This window comes from Pogoniulus pusillus, chromosome 19, assembly GCF_015220805.1.
Source record: "Pogoniulus pusillus isolate bPogPus1 chromosome 19, bPogPus1.pri, whole genome shotgun sequence".
NCBI lineage: Eukaryota > Metazoa > Chordata > Aves > Piciformes > Lybiidae > Pogoniulus > Pogoniulus pusillus.
In genome coordinates, this window is record NC_087282.1 from 3,515,489 (window position 1) to 3,532,427 (window position 16,939).

Genomic DNA, 16,939 nt, shown 5'->3' on the forward strand with positions numbered 1-16,939 from the left:
CTTCTCACTCTCTACATCTCCCTGAAAGGATGCTGGAGCCAAATGGAGGTTGGTCTCTTCTCTCAAGCAACAAGTGATAGGATGAGAGGAAATGGCCTCAAATTGTACCAGGTTGAATATTAGAGAAAACTTCTTCCCTGAAAGAAATGCCAAGCCCAGGGCAGTGGTGGAGCCATCATTCCTAAAGACATTTAAAAGAGACCTAGACATGCTCCTTAGGGAGATTGCTTAGTGGTGAGCTTGGTAGGGTTGGGTTAATGATTGGCCTCAATGATCTTAAAGATCATTTTCCAGTCTAAAAACTCTATGATTTGGAGGGAGGGAAAAATTATCATGCTCACTCCATACACCTGCTAAAGATATGGTGATACTGAGACTGTTTTTACCTGTATGAACACAGTGAAGAGGATGACAACAGTTGTTGCTGCGATGAAGAGCTTCTTCCTGTGGAAGTCAGGGAGCAAGAAAACCAAAGAGAAGCAAATGGCTCCTCGGAGACCCCCATAGGCTATAATGAATTGGTCTTTGCCAGTGATGGTGTTCACATGAAACCTGTTCACAAAGAAAGTCAGCACCAGGACCCCTGGAAAGCAGAAAAGAAGATAGGACCACATCAAACAACAGCATCAACAACAACGAAAAAGGCAACTAGATAAAATTCATAACCTTGATATGTTATACTGAACACCAATCATGAGGAATTGGTCAGGGCCCAAGGTGCTGTATTCCCAACATGCCACTGGAGAAGGGCTTTTCTCTCAGCCTGCTCCAACAGCTTCACATTTGTTTTGCCCAAATCAAAGCCAAGCCTCAGTATGTTTCAGCTTTGGGGGATTATAAACACCACCAACTGGCCACAGCTCCAGGGGGCTGCAGGATTGAAATTTTAGGTAGCAAATTCTCTTGTTTTCTGTTAACTCAGCCTTGTGCTTGTCACAGTCCAGCTTAGAAACAAAGGAGAGGCTTTCTGAAGGGCTCTGAACCCTGCAGGGGAGTTTTAGTGTCATCCTGCTCCCCTGCCCAGGGATGCTCAGAGCATAACCTCCACCTGACGACTCAGTGTTAAGCATCAGCTCAGTGCAGGACAACCAACAAGCACTGGAACATGGGGTGCAGGAACACTTTTATTTTGATGGCAGTTAAAGCTTCTAGGGACTCCATGGTCACCTGCCAGATGAAATTGTACTCTTGTAATGACACAGAGCCCAATTCCTGCCTCTCCATTCAAGAGAGATGTTCAGGTCCTGGGATGTGTCCAGAGAAGGGCAACAAAGCTGGTGAGAGGCCTGGAGCACAGCCCTGTGAGGAGAGGCTGAGGGAGCTGGGGGTGTGCAGCCTGCAGCAGAGGAGGCTCAGGGCAGAGCTCATTGCTGGCTACAACTACCTGAAGGGAGGCTGTAGCCAGGTGGGGTTGGGCTCTGCTGCCAGGCACCCAGCAACAGAAGAAGGGGACACAGTCCCAAATTGTGCCAGGGGAAGTCTAGGCTGGATGTTATCATAGATACAGCCAGGTTGGAAGAGACCTCCAAGCTCATCCAGTCCAACCTAGCAACCAGCCCTGGCCAATCAACTGTTCTTGCTAGAGAGAGTGATTGGCATTGGAATGGGCTGCCCAGGGAAGTGGTGGAGTCACTGTGCCTGGAGGTGTTGCAGCCAAGCCTGGCTGGGGCACTTAGTGCCATGGTCTGGTTGACTGGACAGGGCTGGGTGCTAGGTTGGCCTGGATGAGCTTAGAGGTCTCTTCCAACCTCCCTGATTCTATGATTCTATGAACTGCACTGAAATATCAATTGCTTTGTTCTAACTGGTGACAACTAAAGAGTGAGCAGCTTGGATTATAAATGCTCTTGAGGGAAACCATCAGCAACAACTTAGCCATGAGCCACCCTCCAGTTTCCCACAGTCCCCACGCAGCAGCTGCATTCTGCCTGTGCTAATGGTGCTTCTTCACAAATCACTCACTCAAAGATTTATGCTGCATGAATTTAAGACTAGGTGAGGTGACGCAGCCATTGATGTAATTTATAGTCATTTACAGTCAAATTCACAGGAATTTATTAGCTGCAAATACATAAGCAGATGCAGAAAGGTACAAGAAGCCAGGCCTTAAATCAGCAGGCTCTGATCTTAATATCACCAGATAAGATAAACATGCTGTTTGCTGAAGATTAATGACAATGGTGAGAGCTGATGGCACAGACTGGGACTGACTTCAGCTAAGAATTAGCTGCAGCCATACCACCACTGCTTGTCTGAAGGGTGTTTGGGAAAATAAATCACCAAACACCCTCCCAGACAGGTGCAACTGAAAACAGAATCATAGAATCAACCAGGTTGGAAGAGACTTCCAAGCTCAGCCAGCCCAACCTAGCACCCAGCCCTAGCCAGTCAACCAGACCATGGCACTAAGTGCCCCAGCCAGGCTTGGCTTCAACACCTCCAGGGGATGGCAACTCCACCACCTCCCTGGGCAGCCCATTCCAATGCCAATCACTCTCTCTGCCAACAACTTCCTCCTAGCATCCAGCCTAGATCTCCCCTGCCACAACTTGAGACTGTCCCCCCTTGTTCTGTTGCTGCTTGCCTGGCAGAAGAGCCCAACCCCACCTGGCTACAGCCTCCCTTCAGGTAGTTGTAGCCAGCAATGAGGTCTGCCCTGAGCCTCCTCTTCTGCAGGCTGCACACCCCCAGCTCCCTCACATCAGACTGCTCTGGAGGAAACAAAAAGCTGGGGATGATCAGGAACAGGGAACTCAACTAAATGATCCTTGCAACAGCTTTCCCATCTCCAGAGCTCTGTGGAGCAGGTGCCCAGACCAGCAGATGGGAACTGCTTTGGTTTCAAGGTATAAACAAATCAATCAATTAGTAAAATACATCTCAGACCACAGCTGCAGCTACCATGAAGCTCAGGCAGTGTTGATGATTTAAAGGAACAAAGTTTTCTTGAACTGGTATCTTGGCCTTTGTCTTCATTTCATCCTTCCTCATAAATTCTTATTAGCACTCCCTAAATGAATTCATGGCCAATTTACCCCAAGAAGGCTCCTGCCATTAATCATTCTGTGCAGAATGTATTTTATTCTGGAGATAAACCTTAAGAGTAGAAGAAAACCTCTCTGGTGCTTGGGTAACAGCAGAACAGAGATGCTGTCATGAAATGAATGCATCCTGCTTATTAGATTATCTCTCATATCAAACTAATTCCAATCCTCAGCAGAACCATTTCTCACTTGAGAGCACTGAAAAGGTCCAGGAAAGGACAACTCAGACCCTAACCCAGCACTGGCAGCCCTGAAGTCCCCAATTCCTGCATGCAAACTCTGTGGGTGCCTCCCATTTCTGGAGCAGTGCCTCAAGCTGCTGGATGAGTCTGAGCAGGTCAGGGGCTAATCTCAACCACCACCTCCACAGCAGGAATGTTCCAGGAGCAGCACCCTGCCCAGCTTGCATCCTACAGCCTGCAGAGAAGGGATCAGATATGCAAGATGGTTTTCAGCTCTGCCTTCTGTGTCTCTATTTAATCCAAGGCTGTAAAGGGAGGTTTCTTTCCTGGCTGCAGCACTGAGCCCTTCCCTAACACTTTGCTGCAGCAGAAGAGCTGTGTTCAGAGAGCCAGAGGATTCTCTGTGTGCTTCTGCAACATTACTGTCTTCCAGTGAAGCATTTTTGAGCTAAAAAAGAAGTCAAACTCACTCAGAACTTCTCATCTGAGCACAGCACTTAAGACAAACCCCCTCAATCCCAGTGAAACATTTGAACTTGCCCACGAGTGACCAGCAGGCAGGTTTCTGAGGGCATTCATGGCAAGGAGCTCTTAAAACAAACCTTGGCATGTGCTACCAGCTAATAACCCCCTTTCTGGGCTCTCTTGCTAATCATGGCCTAGCCTATTTAGGCAATTTCTGGAGGTGTCTATCAAATTGGAGTTTGGCTCAGTGATTTGTAAACAAATCTTGCTGAATGCATCTCAGGCCCAGGTTCTTTGCCGAAACAAGAAGTGTGCTCTGACAGAGCTGCTGACAGAGTTCATACAAAAAACCACCTATGAGGTAGGGGCTCTGCACCCACTTGGGTGGCAGTGCACACTGGAAGAGGCAATGGAATAACAGAACCAACCAGGTTGGAAGAGATCTCCAAGCTCATCCAGTCCAATCTATCACCCAGCCCTGTCCAATCAACGAGATCATGGCATTAAGTGCCCCAGCCAGGCTTGGCTTGAACACCTCCAAGGAGTGGCTGGAGAGCAGCCAGGAAGAAAGGGACCTGGGGGTGCTGGTAGATGGTAGCTGAAGAAGAGCCAGCAGTATGCCCAGGTGGGCAGGAGAGTCAATGGCATCCTGGGCTGGCTCAGGAGCAGTGTGGGCAGCAGGACAGGGGAGGTTATTCTGCCCCTGTGCTCAGCACTGGTCAGGCCACCCCTTGAGTGCTGTGTCCAGTTCTGAGCTCCTCAATTCAAGAGAGATGTTGAGGTGCTGGAAGGTGTTAAGAGAAGGGCAGCAAGGCTGGGGAGGGGCCTGGAGCACAGCCCTGTGAGGAGAGGCTGAGGGAGCTGGGGGTGTGCAGCCTGCAGAAGAGGAGGCTCAGGGCAGACCTCATTGCTGTCTGCAGCTCCCTGAAGGGACATTGTAGCCAGGTGGGGTTGGGCTCTTCTGCCAGGCAAGCAGCAACAGAACAAGGGGACAGAGTCTGAAACTGTGCCAGGGCAGGTCTAGGCTGGATGTTGTTAGGAAGTTGTTGGCAGAGAGACTGATTGGCATTGGAATGGGCTGCCCAGGGAGGTGGTGGAGTCTCTGTGCCTGGAGGTGTTGAAGCCAAGCCTGGCTGGGGCACTTAGTGCCGTGGTCTGGGGGGTTGTCTAGGGCTGGGTGCTAGGTTGGACTGGCTGAGCTTGGAGGTCTCTTCCAACCTGCTTGATTCTGTGATTGATATGAGGAGAAAGTTTTTCGCAGAGAGAGTGGTCAGGGACTGGAGTGAGCTGCCCAGGCAGGTGGTGGAGTCACCCACCCTGGATGTGAGTAAGGGTGGTTTGGATGTGGTGCTTAGGGCTATGGCCTATAAGGTGAATCTTGTAGAGCAGGGTTCTAGGTTGGACTTGGTGATCCTGAGGGGGCTTTGCCAGCCTGAATGCTTCTGCGATTCACATCTGGGACACCACACAATACAGCACAAGCAGGAAGGGATGAGGAGGAGGGCAGGAGGGCATTCTCTCCTTCCATGGCACCACAATTTCCCCTCCCATCTGTACAGTCCATATACACAAAATCCACCATTTCCCCATACCTAGTGCTCTCCAAATGAGGCAGAAGATGACAGTGAAGCAAATGTATGGCCAGTTCCACTCGTGGTTTTCTCCAATGGTGGAAACTCCAAGGAAGATGAAGATGAGGGTGTCGCTGACACTGCTCCACATCTTCATGAAGTATTTGACTGTGGTGTGAGACTTCAGAGAGATGTTGGCCTCCACATAACGTTTCATGCCCATGGCACAAGCAATGATGCTGAGAAGACAGAAGCAAAACAGGTTTTGCAACTGAAGCACATAAAGAGATACATCATTAGTCATTAAAAAGATACAGATGTTTGCAGACATCTCACTTCACTTCTTGCAGCAAGAACAAGAGGACCACCAAGACAATAAGATATTATATAGGTTGACCAGACTCTTTGAATCTGCTTTTTAACAGATAAATGATTCACCATCTACTGCATTTATGGAGGCTTTATCAATGCATTACTTATTCCTTTAGGAGGAAGTTGTTGGCAGAAAGAGTGATTGTCATTGGAATGGGCTGCCCAGGGAGGTGGTGGAGTCACCATGGCTGGAGGTGTTGAAGCCAAGCCTGGCTGGGGCACTTAGTGCCATGGTCTGGTTGCTTGGCCAGGGCTGGGTGCCAGGTTGGACTGGCTGAGCTTGGAGGTCTCTTACAACCTGGGTGATTTACCACAGACACACTGCACTACCTACAATTAACTAGACCAAACTTCCTATCACAACACAGTTTTCAGTTCTTTGACTCTGCCAAACTCTAACCATCCAGGCTGAAGAGCCTCAGGCTCAGAAATCCACATTATAGAGTCACAGAATCAATTAGGGTTGGAAGGGACCACAAGGAGCAGCCAGTTCCAACCCCCCTGCCATGCCCAGGGACACCCTACCCTAGAGCAGGCTGCACACAGCCTCAGCCAGCCTGGCCTTAAACACCTCCAGCCATGGGGCCTCAACCACCTCCCTGGGCAACCCATTCCAGCCTCTCACCACTCTCAGGCGCAACAAATTCCTCCTCACCTCCAGCCTGACTCTCCCCACCTCCAGCTTTGCTCCATTCCCCCCAGTCCTGTCATTCCCTGACAGCCTAAAAAGTCCCTCCCCAGATTTTTGTAGCTCCCCTTCAGATCCTGGAAGGCCACAAGAAGGTCACCTGGGAGCCTCCTCTGCTCCAGCCTGCACAGCCCCAACTCTTTCAGTCTGTGCTCACAGCAGAGCTGCTGCAGCCCTCTGAGCATCCTCCTGGCCCTGCTCTGGCCACACTCCAGCATCTCCACATCCCTCTTGGAATAAGGGCTCCAGAACTGGATGCAGCCTGACAGTCCTTGCACACAGATTATCTGGGCACAGCTAGGAAGCTGTTGACTCCATGCAACCAAGAGACTACAAAACACTCAAGCTCACTCACAAGGCCACAGAGTGAACCAAGAAATGCTGTTGCTATGGTTGGAACATCTGACCCCTCCAGCTACTGCATACCCAAGGTCACTTCAGAAGTGTGCTGCACCAATTAAAGCTTCTGCCTTGCAATTTTTCTCTGGGTAATTGGTTCTTCAAGTTCCAGGGTACATGCAGCCAGCCTAATTCATCAGCTTTTCAAATCAATACCTTTTGCAGGCCAGCAATCTTAGAAGGTCAAGACAATTGAGTGCTCGAAGATTCAAAGCTGCTTTATAGAGCTCTAAATACTAACCTGGAGAGAAATATTTTGTTCTAAATATTGCACCAGCACTAAAACCATAGAATCATAGAATCAAGCAGGTTGGAAGAGACCTCCAAGCTCAGCCACTCCAGCCTAGCACCCAGAACTATCCAATCCACCAGACCATGGCACTAAGTGCCCCAGCCAGGCTTTGCTCCAACACCTCCAAGCACAGCGACTCCACCACCTCCCTGGGCAGCCCATTCCAATGCCAATCACTCTCTCTGCCAACAACTTTCCCCTAACATCCATCCTGAACCTTTCCTGGCATAACTTAAGACTGTGTCCCCTTGTTCTGTTGTTGGTTGCGCGGCAGAAGTGCCCAACCCCACCTGGCTGCAGCAAAACAGCTTTCCACTTCTGAGATCTCTTTATGTGGCATCACATGTAGATGAGCCTACAGAGCAGATCCTCAGCTTGCAGAAGTGCAGGTCTGGCAGAACCAGTTTAGGCACCAGCTGTGACCACATTCACAGATGGCATCAGGTTGGAAGGGATCCTCAAAGGCCATTTTGTCTCACCTCCCTCCCACAGTGAGCAGGGATGCCTCCACCTAGATCAGGCTGCCCAGAGCCACATCGAGTCTGATCTCAATTGCCTACCATATAGATCCAAATAGGTGCTAAGATAGGCAGTGGCCTCCACAATGTAGCTTATCAGCTAAGGACTCTTTAAGAAGCAGTCATGCAACCACAGCCTTGCAGTGAGCACCTCACATTTCACCCCAGAATCATCACAGCATTAACCAGGCTGGAAAACACCTTCAAGATCATCAAGTCCAACCTGTCACCTAACCCTTCTAATTAACTAACCCATGGCACTAAGTGCCTCATGCAGCCTCCTCCTAAACACCTCCAGGGATGGGGACTCCACCACCTCCCCAGGCAGCCCGTTCCAATGCCAATCACTTTTTCTGTGAAGAACTTCTTCCTAACATCCAGCCTGAACCTGCCCTGGCACAGCTCCTCTTGTCCTCTGGGTGCCTGGGAGCAGAGACCAGCTCCTGCCTTTGTGTTATGTGAGCTTTGATGGAAGCAGCCCAGGGGTGCCTGCTGACCCAGGGAGCAGGACAGACCCAGCTCACTCTTTCTACAGCCACTTATTGATGTCAGGAAGACACTCTTGGCTAGTGCATCACTGCCCCTTATCTGCACTGCTGCTGCTAACACAGAGCAAAGTCCTCTTTCCTTCTGGCTCATCAGTGCTTCAGCAGCATATCCTCACTTGGCATCCATGGCTGGACCAAAACAGAAGTGGACAACAGCTGCCTTCATCCCTGCTTCACTTAAAGCACTAAGAAAACCAGCAGCACTGCCATGGGGAAATATTTATCAGAGGACTGAAGAGAATGGAGAGAGGGAGGGGCAAAGGGGGAAAGGGGGAGAGCAGGGGCAAAGGGGGAAAGGGGGAGAGCAGGGGCAAAGGGGGAAAGGGGGAGAGCAGGGGCAAAGGGGGAAAGGGGGAGAGCAGGGGCAAAGGGGGAAAGGGGGAGAGCAGGGGCAAAGGGGGAAAGGGGGAGAGCAGGGGCAAAGAAGAAATAAAAAAAGAGAAAGGAAAGGAGAATGGAAAAGAGAGAAAGGAGAATTAAGAAAATAGAGAAAAGAGGGAAAAAATATATTAATAAGGGGAAAAAAAAGGATAAATAAATGAAGCCAAACCCATTTGCAGAATTGTTTAGCAGGCTGAGTTTCACTCACAGATTTATCTCCTTTTAAACAAATTGATTTGGGGCAATCAAATTCTTTTTTCCAAGAAACAACCCCCCGAGATCTGCTTCTCCTAACGCAATATTCCCTGCTCACCAATGCCTGAATGGTTTGAAATCAAGATATATAAAGGAGGCATTTGTGGTCTGGCAATTCCAAGAGCAGCAGTGCAGGATTCAGCTGCCTCTGCAGTTGTTTTGCCTTTGGAACAATGCATTATTCAAAAGAACAGAAAATGGGATCCATAATGGGTACAGGAGATGGTGATTGATAGGAGCAGACACCATTAGGATTGAATGTTTTCTGCTCCACAGTGATTATGCAGCTTATTTATTTCACTGCTCTGTCTTAGGCTCCTATAAATAGGCTCTCTCTTACCTATTCCCAGAGCTGGAATTGTTTTCAGTAACGCTGGAGTATTGCTCCTATTAACCACTCGAGGAAACAAAATCTGCATGACAGAGGAATGGTTTTGTACCCAAAGCAGCAGCCTTACTTTTAAGAGAGGTCTCCCAGCTCCTGCTGTGCATGGCTGGTGTCTGACTTCGTTTGCTGATCTCCTTCTTCTCTTCATGATTATCAGATTTGCAGTTGTTTACACTGCAGCAGCCTAAGTGCACCTTGCAGCCCTTTGGGAAATACTAAATGGCTGTGACCCTCAGCATCACCTGGCTGGGTTTGGGTAGGAGAACCAAATGCAACAGGTATCAGCCTGCAGGAGGACCAAATCACTCTGGTTTTCACCTGCTTTCTGAGGTGAGCTTTCACTGACCACGAGGATTATAGCCCTTACTATAGCTACTTTTGCTTCAGCACATTCTCTGCAAGCAAAATGCAGAATGAATCATAGAATCACAGAATCAACCAGGTTGGAAGAGACCTCCAAGCTCATCCACTCCAACCTAGCACCCAGCCCTGTCCAGTCAACCAGACCATGGCACTAAGTGCCTCATGCAGTCTTTTCTGGACATAAGGAATCTAGACATAAGGAATCATAGAATGGTTTAGGTTGGAAGGGACCTCATCCAGTTCCAAACCCCTACCACAAGCAGGGACACCTCCCACTAGAACAGGCCACTCAAGGCCTCATCCCACATGGCCTTGAACACCTCAAAAGAGAGAGCAGCCACAGCTTCCCTGGGCAACCTGTGCCAGTGTCTCACCTCCCTCACTGCAAACAACTTCTTCCTAACAGCCACTTTCAATCTCCCCTCTGCCAGTTCAAACCCATTCCTCCTCATCCTGGCATTACAAGACCTTGTCAATAGTCCCTCCCCAGCCCCCTTCAGATACTGGAAGGCCACTCCAAGGTCTCCTTGAAGCCTTCTTTTCTCCAGGCCTCAGAGCCCCAACTGTCTCAGCCTGTCCTCGTAGCAGAGCTGCTGCAGCCCTCTGAGCATCTTGGTGGCCTCCTCTGCACTCACTCTAACAGAAAACACTTGTCTGCTCTGAGGGTGCCAGAGTCCTGGCCCAGGCTGCCCCAAGAGGTTGTAGAGCCTCCTCTGGAGAGACTCCAAACACTCCAGAGCCAACTTGCTCTGGTCCCTTCCAACCCTCTCCATTCTGTGATCTATGGATTTGTGAAAGCTCACATTTGCAGAACCAAATAGTTCTGCTTCTCTGATCCTGAAAGTGGTGAGGGGATCCATGAGCTGGTGCCTGCCACAGCGTGGGGCAGCTGCTGCAGTCAGCCAGTCCATGTCCCTGTCTGCCTCCTATTGCTGCAGCCTCACTGAATGAAGGCTTCACAAAGTAACCTGCCTGTGCTCTGAAGTGGTTTTAGGCTGAAGAGTGCTACAACTGCAACTGCAAGAATTCTGGTGTCACTGCCTTCAAAATCTTCATCTCTGGTAACTTTGGCTGGAGTTGGGCAGTAGATTCCCAGCACTACAGGAGATAATGGATTAGAGCCTCACTCAGGAGGACAAACTCCTGAGCTGGGTCTGAACCTCTGGCAGTCACTCAGAATCTCCTGAGCAGAGGTTTCCATTAGGCCACTCCACCTCCAATCAGCAGGAATACTTCCAGGCTTCGGCTCTGCACAGAAACACAACTCCCACTCCAGCACTCTCTTTGCTCTGCCACCATGAGCTCTGCCTCAGCACACCTTTGAGACCACCACCCCAAAGCTGGCTGGCAGGTAGGGCATGCAGATGAGAGGGATGATGCTAGAACAAATGTGCTGTAAACTGAGATCAGACCTTTCTGAGGGGTTGATCCAACACTCCCTGCAGCTCTTCAACTGTTGGTTGACTCAGTGACATGGAAAATAACAGAGCATGCCAAGAAAGCCTCTTCTGGCTCTGCCAGATCTGCCAAACATGTGACTGCTGGAACACCCAGGCTTTCCAAACAGAAACCATGGAGCTCAAACAAACATTCCTCAGTAACCCACACAAACCAGTCAGCCATGAGGAGCTTGCCCAGCAGTAGTCATTTGGGCTGCTTGAGACTTGCAGCCATCACCACTGATGTCATGGTGTAAGGTATGAAATGGGGTCACACCTCTGCTCCTCCACAAGGCTTTTGTCCTCCTCCTTTGCTGCCATACACAGATTTCCAACTAAGCAAACTTGCTTTGGAACTTCACCTGATACCTCTCTGTACGCACTTAGAATCATAGAATCAAGCAGGTGGGAAGAGACCTCCAAGCTCATCCAGTCCAACCTAGCACCCAGCCCTGGCCAAGCCACCAGACCATGGCACTAAGTGCCCCAGCCAGGCTTGGCTTCAACACCTCCAGCCACAGAGACTCCACCACCTCCCTGGGCAGCCCGTTCCAATGCCAATCACTCTCTCTGACAACAACTTCCTCCCAACATCCAGCCTAGACCTGCCCTGGCACAGTTTCAGACTCTGTCCCCTACTTCTGTTGCTGCTTGCCCGGGAGAAGAGCCCAACCCCACCTGGCTACAGCCTCCCTTCAGGTAGCTGCAGACAGCAATGAGCTCTGCCCTGAGCCTCCTCTTCTGCAGGCTGCACACCCCCAGCTCCCTCAGCCTCTCCTCACAGGGCTGTGCTCCAGGCCCCTCCCCAGCCCTGCTGCCCTTCTCTGGACACCTTCCAGCACCTCAACATCTCTCTTTGAATTGAGGGGCCCAGAACTGGACAGAGCACTCAAGGTGTGGCCTGAGCAGTGCTGAGTACAGGGGCAGAATAACCTCCCTCATCCTACTGGCCAAGAAGGCCAATGGCATCCTGGGCTGAATCAAAAGTAGGCAGGTCAAGAGAAGTGATTCTGCCACTTTACTCTGCTGTGGATAGACCTCACCTGGAGTATTGTTCCCAGCTCTGGGGGCTGCCAACACAAGAGAGACAGAGGAGGCCACAAAGGTGATCAGAGGGTTGGAGCACCTATCCTGTTAAGACAGGCTGGAAGAACTGGGGCTGTGCAGCCTGGAGAAGAGAAGGCTCTGGGGAGACCTCAGAGCTAAATTTCAATACCTGAAGAGGATCTACAGGAAGTCTGGGGAGGGACTGCCTAGAAGGGCCTGCGGTGGTAGGACAAGGGGCAGTGGCTTGGAACTGCAGCAGGGGAGGTTTAGGTTGGACACAAGGAAGAAGTTTGCAGAAGGGGCTGCCCAGGGAGGTGGTGGAGTCGCTGTCCCTGGGGCACTTCAAGGCAAGGTTGGACGTGGCTCTTGGTGCCATGGTCTAGCCTTGAGCTCTGTGGTAAAGGGTTGGACTTGATGATCTGTGAGGTCTCTTCCAACCCTGATGATACTGGGATACTGTGACTGTGATACTGTAATTAACCAGGTTGGAGAAGAGCCCTGGCCCCACTGAGGCCAAGGCTGTGGCGCGAGAAGCTGGCCGGCACTTACGCCACAATGCCCGAGAGGTGGAACATCTCGGCGGTGAGGTAGGAGAGGTAGCTGTAGAGGAAGACGAAGAGCGGCTCGATGACGCGGATGTCCTTGGTGAAGCGCGTGGTGAAGGCGGCCGTCAGCCCGAAGGCCAGCCCCACCAGCACCCCTCCCAGCCCCACCACGAAGAACTGCCCCACGCCGGCAAACACGTCCACGCCTTGGATGGCAGGCATCTCGCAGAAGGAGCGGAACAGCTTGTACAGAACCTGGCGTGGGGAGAGAGGAGAGGCACGGCCAGGAGGTGAGGAGCTGCAGCAGGCAGCAACACCAGGCTGGCCACACCTGGAGTGCTGTGCCCAGTTCTGGGCCCCTCAATTCAAGAGAGATGTTGAGGTGCTGGAAGGTGTCCAGAAAAGGGCAGCAAGGCTGGGGAGGGGCCTGGAGCACAGCCCTGTGAGGAGAGGCTGAGGGAGCTGGGGGTGTGCAGCCTGCAGCAGAGGAGGCTCAGGGCAGAGCTCATTGCTGTCTGCAACTACCTGAAGGGAGGCTACAGCCAGGTGGGGTTGGGCTCTGCTGCCAGGCAAGCAGCAACAGAACAAGGGGACAGAGTCTCAAGTTGTGCCGGGGGAAGTGCAGGCTGGATGTTAGGAGGAAGTTCTCCCCAGAGAGAGTGATTGGCATTGGAATGGGCTGCCCAGGGAGGTGGTGGAGTCGCTGTGACTGGAAGTGTTCAAGAAAAGCCTGGCTGGGGCACTTAGTGCCATTGTTTGACTGGATAGGGCCGGGGGATGGGTTGGACTGGCTGAGCTTAGTAGCCCGTTACAGAACCACAGAATCAAACAGGTTGGAAAACACCTTCAAGATCATCGAGTCCAACCTATCACCCAACTCTTCTAATTAACTAACCCACGGCACTAAGTGCCTTGTCCAGCCTCCTCTTAAACACCTCCAGGGATGGGGCTCCACCACCTCCCCGGGCAGCCCATTCCAATGCCAACCACTCTTTCCGTGAAGAATCTCTTCCTAACATCCAGCCTAAGCCTGCCCTGATGCAGCCTGAGGCTGTGCCCTGTTGTTCTGCCGCTAGGTCCCTGCCAGTGCAGAGTCAGCATCTGCCTCTGGAGGTCAGGCTCCTACCGGGGGAGGACTGTGCCACCCAAGTGAATTTCTGTCTCCAGATAGAGCGGACGGTGGCACAGAATGACAGAAAGGTGGGGGTTAGAAGGCACCTCTGGGGATCATCCAGACCAACCCCCCTGCTAAAGCAGGGTTGCCCACAGCAGGTTGCCCAGGAATGCAACATTCAGGTGGGGTTAGAATCTATTCAGAGGAGACTCCACAACCGCTCTGGGCAGCCAGGGCTGTGGCACCCTCACAGCAATCAAGTTTGTCCCTCCTTCTGCTCTAGTTTCTGCCTGTTGCCCTTTGTCCAGTCTCTGAGCACCACAGAAAAGAATCTGGTCCCATCTGCTTGTCCCCTGCCCTTTAGCTATTGATCAGCATTGATCAGATCCCCTCTTAGGCTGCTCTTCTCCAGGCCAAACAGCCCCAGGGCTCTCAACTTTCCCTTGCCACAGAGATGCTCCAGGCCCCTCAGCATCCTCCTAGCCTCCACTGGACTCTTGCCACTAATTCTCTTTGTTTCTTGAACTGGAGAGCCCAAAACTGCATCCAGTACTCCAGATTTGGCCTCACCAGGGCAGAGTAGAGAGGGAGGGAAATCTCTCTTGATGTGCTGTGCACACTTTCCTTAGTGCACCCCAGGAGACCATTGGCATCCATGGCCATGAGAGCACATTGCTGGCTGTTCACCAAGTCTCCCAGGTCCTTCACTGCAGAGCTGCATTCCAGCAGGTCACAGAGTCACAGAAACATCCAGGTTGAAAAAGACCCTCAGGTCAATCCCAAACCCATATGGGTGCAGGGGAATATTCCTCCCCAGGAGCAGGACTCTACTTGCTGAAATTAATGAGGTTCCCATTGCTCACCTGAAAGCTTCTCAGTAGCTCAGACTAGAGAAGCAGATGAGGACTTCTCTGCTAGGAGAGGCTGTTGATGCATTCTGTCTACAGCTGCCTGAAGGGACAGCCTATCCATCCAACTAGACCACAGCACTAAATGCCTCATCCAGGCTTTCCTTGAACACCTCCAGGGATGGTGACTCCACCGCCTCCCTGGGCAGCCCATTCCAATGGCAAATCACTCGCAGGAGGCTGGAGACAGAACAAGGGGGAATGGCCTCCAGCTGAGGCTGGGGAGGTTTAGATTGGACAGTAGGGAAATCATTTTCACAGAGAGAGTGGTCAGAGCCTGGAATGAGCTGCCCAGGGAGGTGGTGGAGCCACCCACCCTGGGTGTGTTTAAGGGTGGTTTGGATGTGGTGCCTGGGGATATGGCTTGAGGTGAATCTTGCAGAGCAGTGCTCTAGGTTGGACTCAGTGAGACCCTGAGGGGCTTTGCCAGCCTGCATCTTCCCGCGATCCTGTGACCTGCCTGTGATATTCCCTTCTGCAGATCTCACTCTCACCCCTCAGCAGCTGCCCACCCTTCCCCTGCACACGAAGCACTCCGAGCCTGCCCCTTACCACCGTGACGGCATCGTTGAGGAGCGACTCCCCGAAGACCAGGATGTGCAGCTTCTCGTTGACGTGGATCTCCTCGAACACCGCCAGCACCGCCACCGGGTCCACCGCCGCGATCAGGCTGCCGAAGAGCAGGTTGTGCAGCAGCGACACGTCCTGCAGCTGGAAGGCTTTCACCTGGCAGATGCCATAGAGGGAAAAGCCGATCCCAAACACGTTCCAGATGGTGCCCACCACGGCGTAGAGCAGGATGGTGCCCATGTTCTCGAAGAAGGGGCGGCTGGGCATGAAGTAGCCTGCGTCGAGCACGATGGGCGGCAGGAGGTAGAGGAAAAAGATGTCGCTGTCCATCACCGGCGGGGACCTGTCGTTGAAGCCGTAGATGATGCCCCCCATGATCAGTCCCACAAAGATCAGCAAACAGCTTTCGGGAACGACAGAAGGCAGCTTGTTATAGAGGTGAAAGCCTGCAAGAGGGTGGAGAGAGGAGAAAACACATATATACATCTTACCTTACTGGCCAAACCTGGCTGCAGAGGCCAGCAGGGCAAGGGAGGTTATTCTGCCCCTGTGCTCAGCACTGGTCAGGCCACACCTGGAGTGCTGTGTCCAGTTCTGGGCTCCTCAATTCAAGAGAGATGTTGAGGTGCTGGAAGGTGTCCAGAGAAGGGCAGCAAGGCTGGGGAGGGGCCTGGAGCACAGCCCTGTGAGGAGAGGCTGAGGGAGCTGGGGGTGTGCAGCCTGCAGCAGAGGAGGCTCAGGGCAGAGCTCATTGCTGGCTCCAACTACCTGAAGGGAGGCTGTAGCCAGGTGGGGTTGGGCTCTGCTGCCAGGCAAGCAGCAACAGAAAAAGGGGACACAGTGTGAAGTTGTGCCAGGGGAGGTCTAGGCTGGATGTTAGGAGAAGCTGTTGGCAGAGAGGTTGGAAGAGACCTCCAAGCTCATCCAGCCCAACCTAGCACGCAGCCCTATCTAGACCACAGCACTAAGTGCCTCATCCAGGCTTTTCTTGAACACCTCCAGGGACGGTGACTCCACCACCTCCCTGGGCAGCCCATTCCAATGGCAAATCACTCTGGAGACTGGAGGAGATGAATCAAAAGTCCCCTTGTCCACACCATCCCCACAGAAACCCTTCCTCACCCTTTCAAGATGCCTTACCTATTTTGGCCAAGGATGCAAGCATGATCCAAAGTGTGATTTCAAAGGGGACCTGGACGTGCTGGTAGTCCACAGAGAAGAAGGCATGCTGAGAGGATTCGTTGCCCTGGGACTCCTCGGCAGCCCAGCTGACGTTCTCCAGGATCACATCCTCCAGCAGCGGCATCGCTGTGGACTCCGGTGGCTTGGAGGATGCAGGAGAGCAAGGACCCAGCCAGCACAGCAGCTGCAGCTCTGCACCCCAGCCCCTGCCTGCCCATTTATCCTGGACGCTGCCTGCCGCAGGGCTTCGGCCTCTGGCTGCTGCCGGTTGGTGGGTGATGGGTGAGCGACGGGGAGCGGTGCTGCAGACAGCAGCTCTTGTCTCGCCCTCTGTCTGGGTTGCTGCAGAGAGAAGCAGCTGTCCCACCCCTCCCTCAGCTCTCCTCCCTGGTCCATTAGTTTCCAGTTGGGAGACCCTGTGAGGGAATTGCATCCTTTGGCACCACGCACCCCAAAAGGCAGAGGCTCTTCTGCAGATGCTTCTTGGACCACACCTCACGCACCCTGAGACCAGCTGCACGTCTCTGCATGCTTCAGAAGGGGACAGGGTGCATTGTAGCCCTAACTCCTGACAGATATTTGGCTTCTGGTCTCTCAGAAACTCTTCTTGAAGGTGAAGAAAAAAATACCTTCTGGGCTTTGACAGAACAGGTCCCAGATAAAACAGC

The 16,939-nt window shown here is 52.1% G+C and overlaps 1 protein-coding gene across 1 annotated transcript in view; it reads right to left on the reverse strand.

The window, feature by feature from the left end:
• The window catches only part of LOC135184131 (sodium/hydrogen exchanger 2-like), a 40,184-nt gene extending 23,695 nt beyond the window's left edge, over positions 1-16,489 (reverse strand). The window contains 6 exon segments of the mRNA XM_064159720.1: positions 387-583; positions 5,284-5,501; positions 12,502-12,752; positions 15,072-15,535; positions 16,230-16,389; positions 16,391-16,489. Of these exon segments, the coding sequence (XP_064015790.1) occupies positions 387-583; positions 5,284-5,501; positions 12,502-12,752; positions 15,072-15,535; positions 16,230-16,389; positions 16,391-16,489 (1,389 nt within the window).
• Positions 16,490-16,939: the final 450 nt, after the last annotated feature.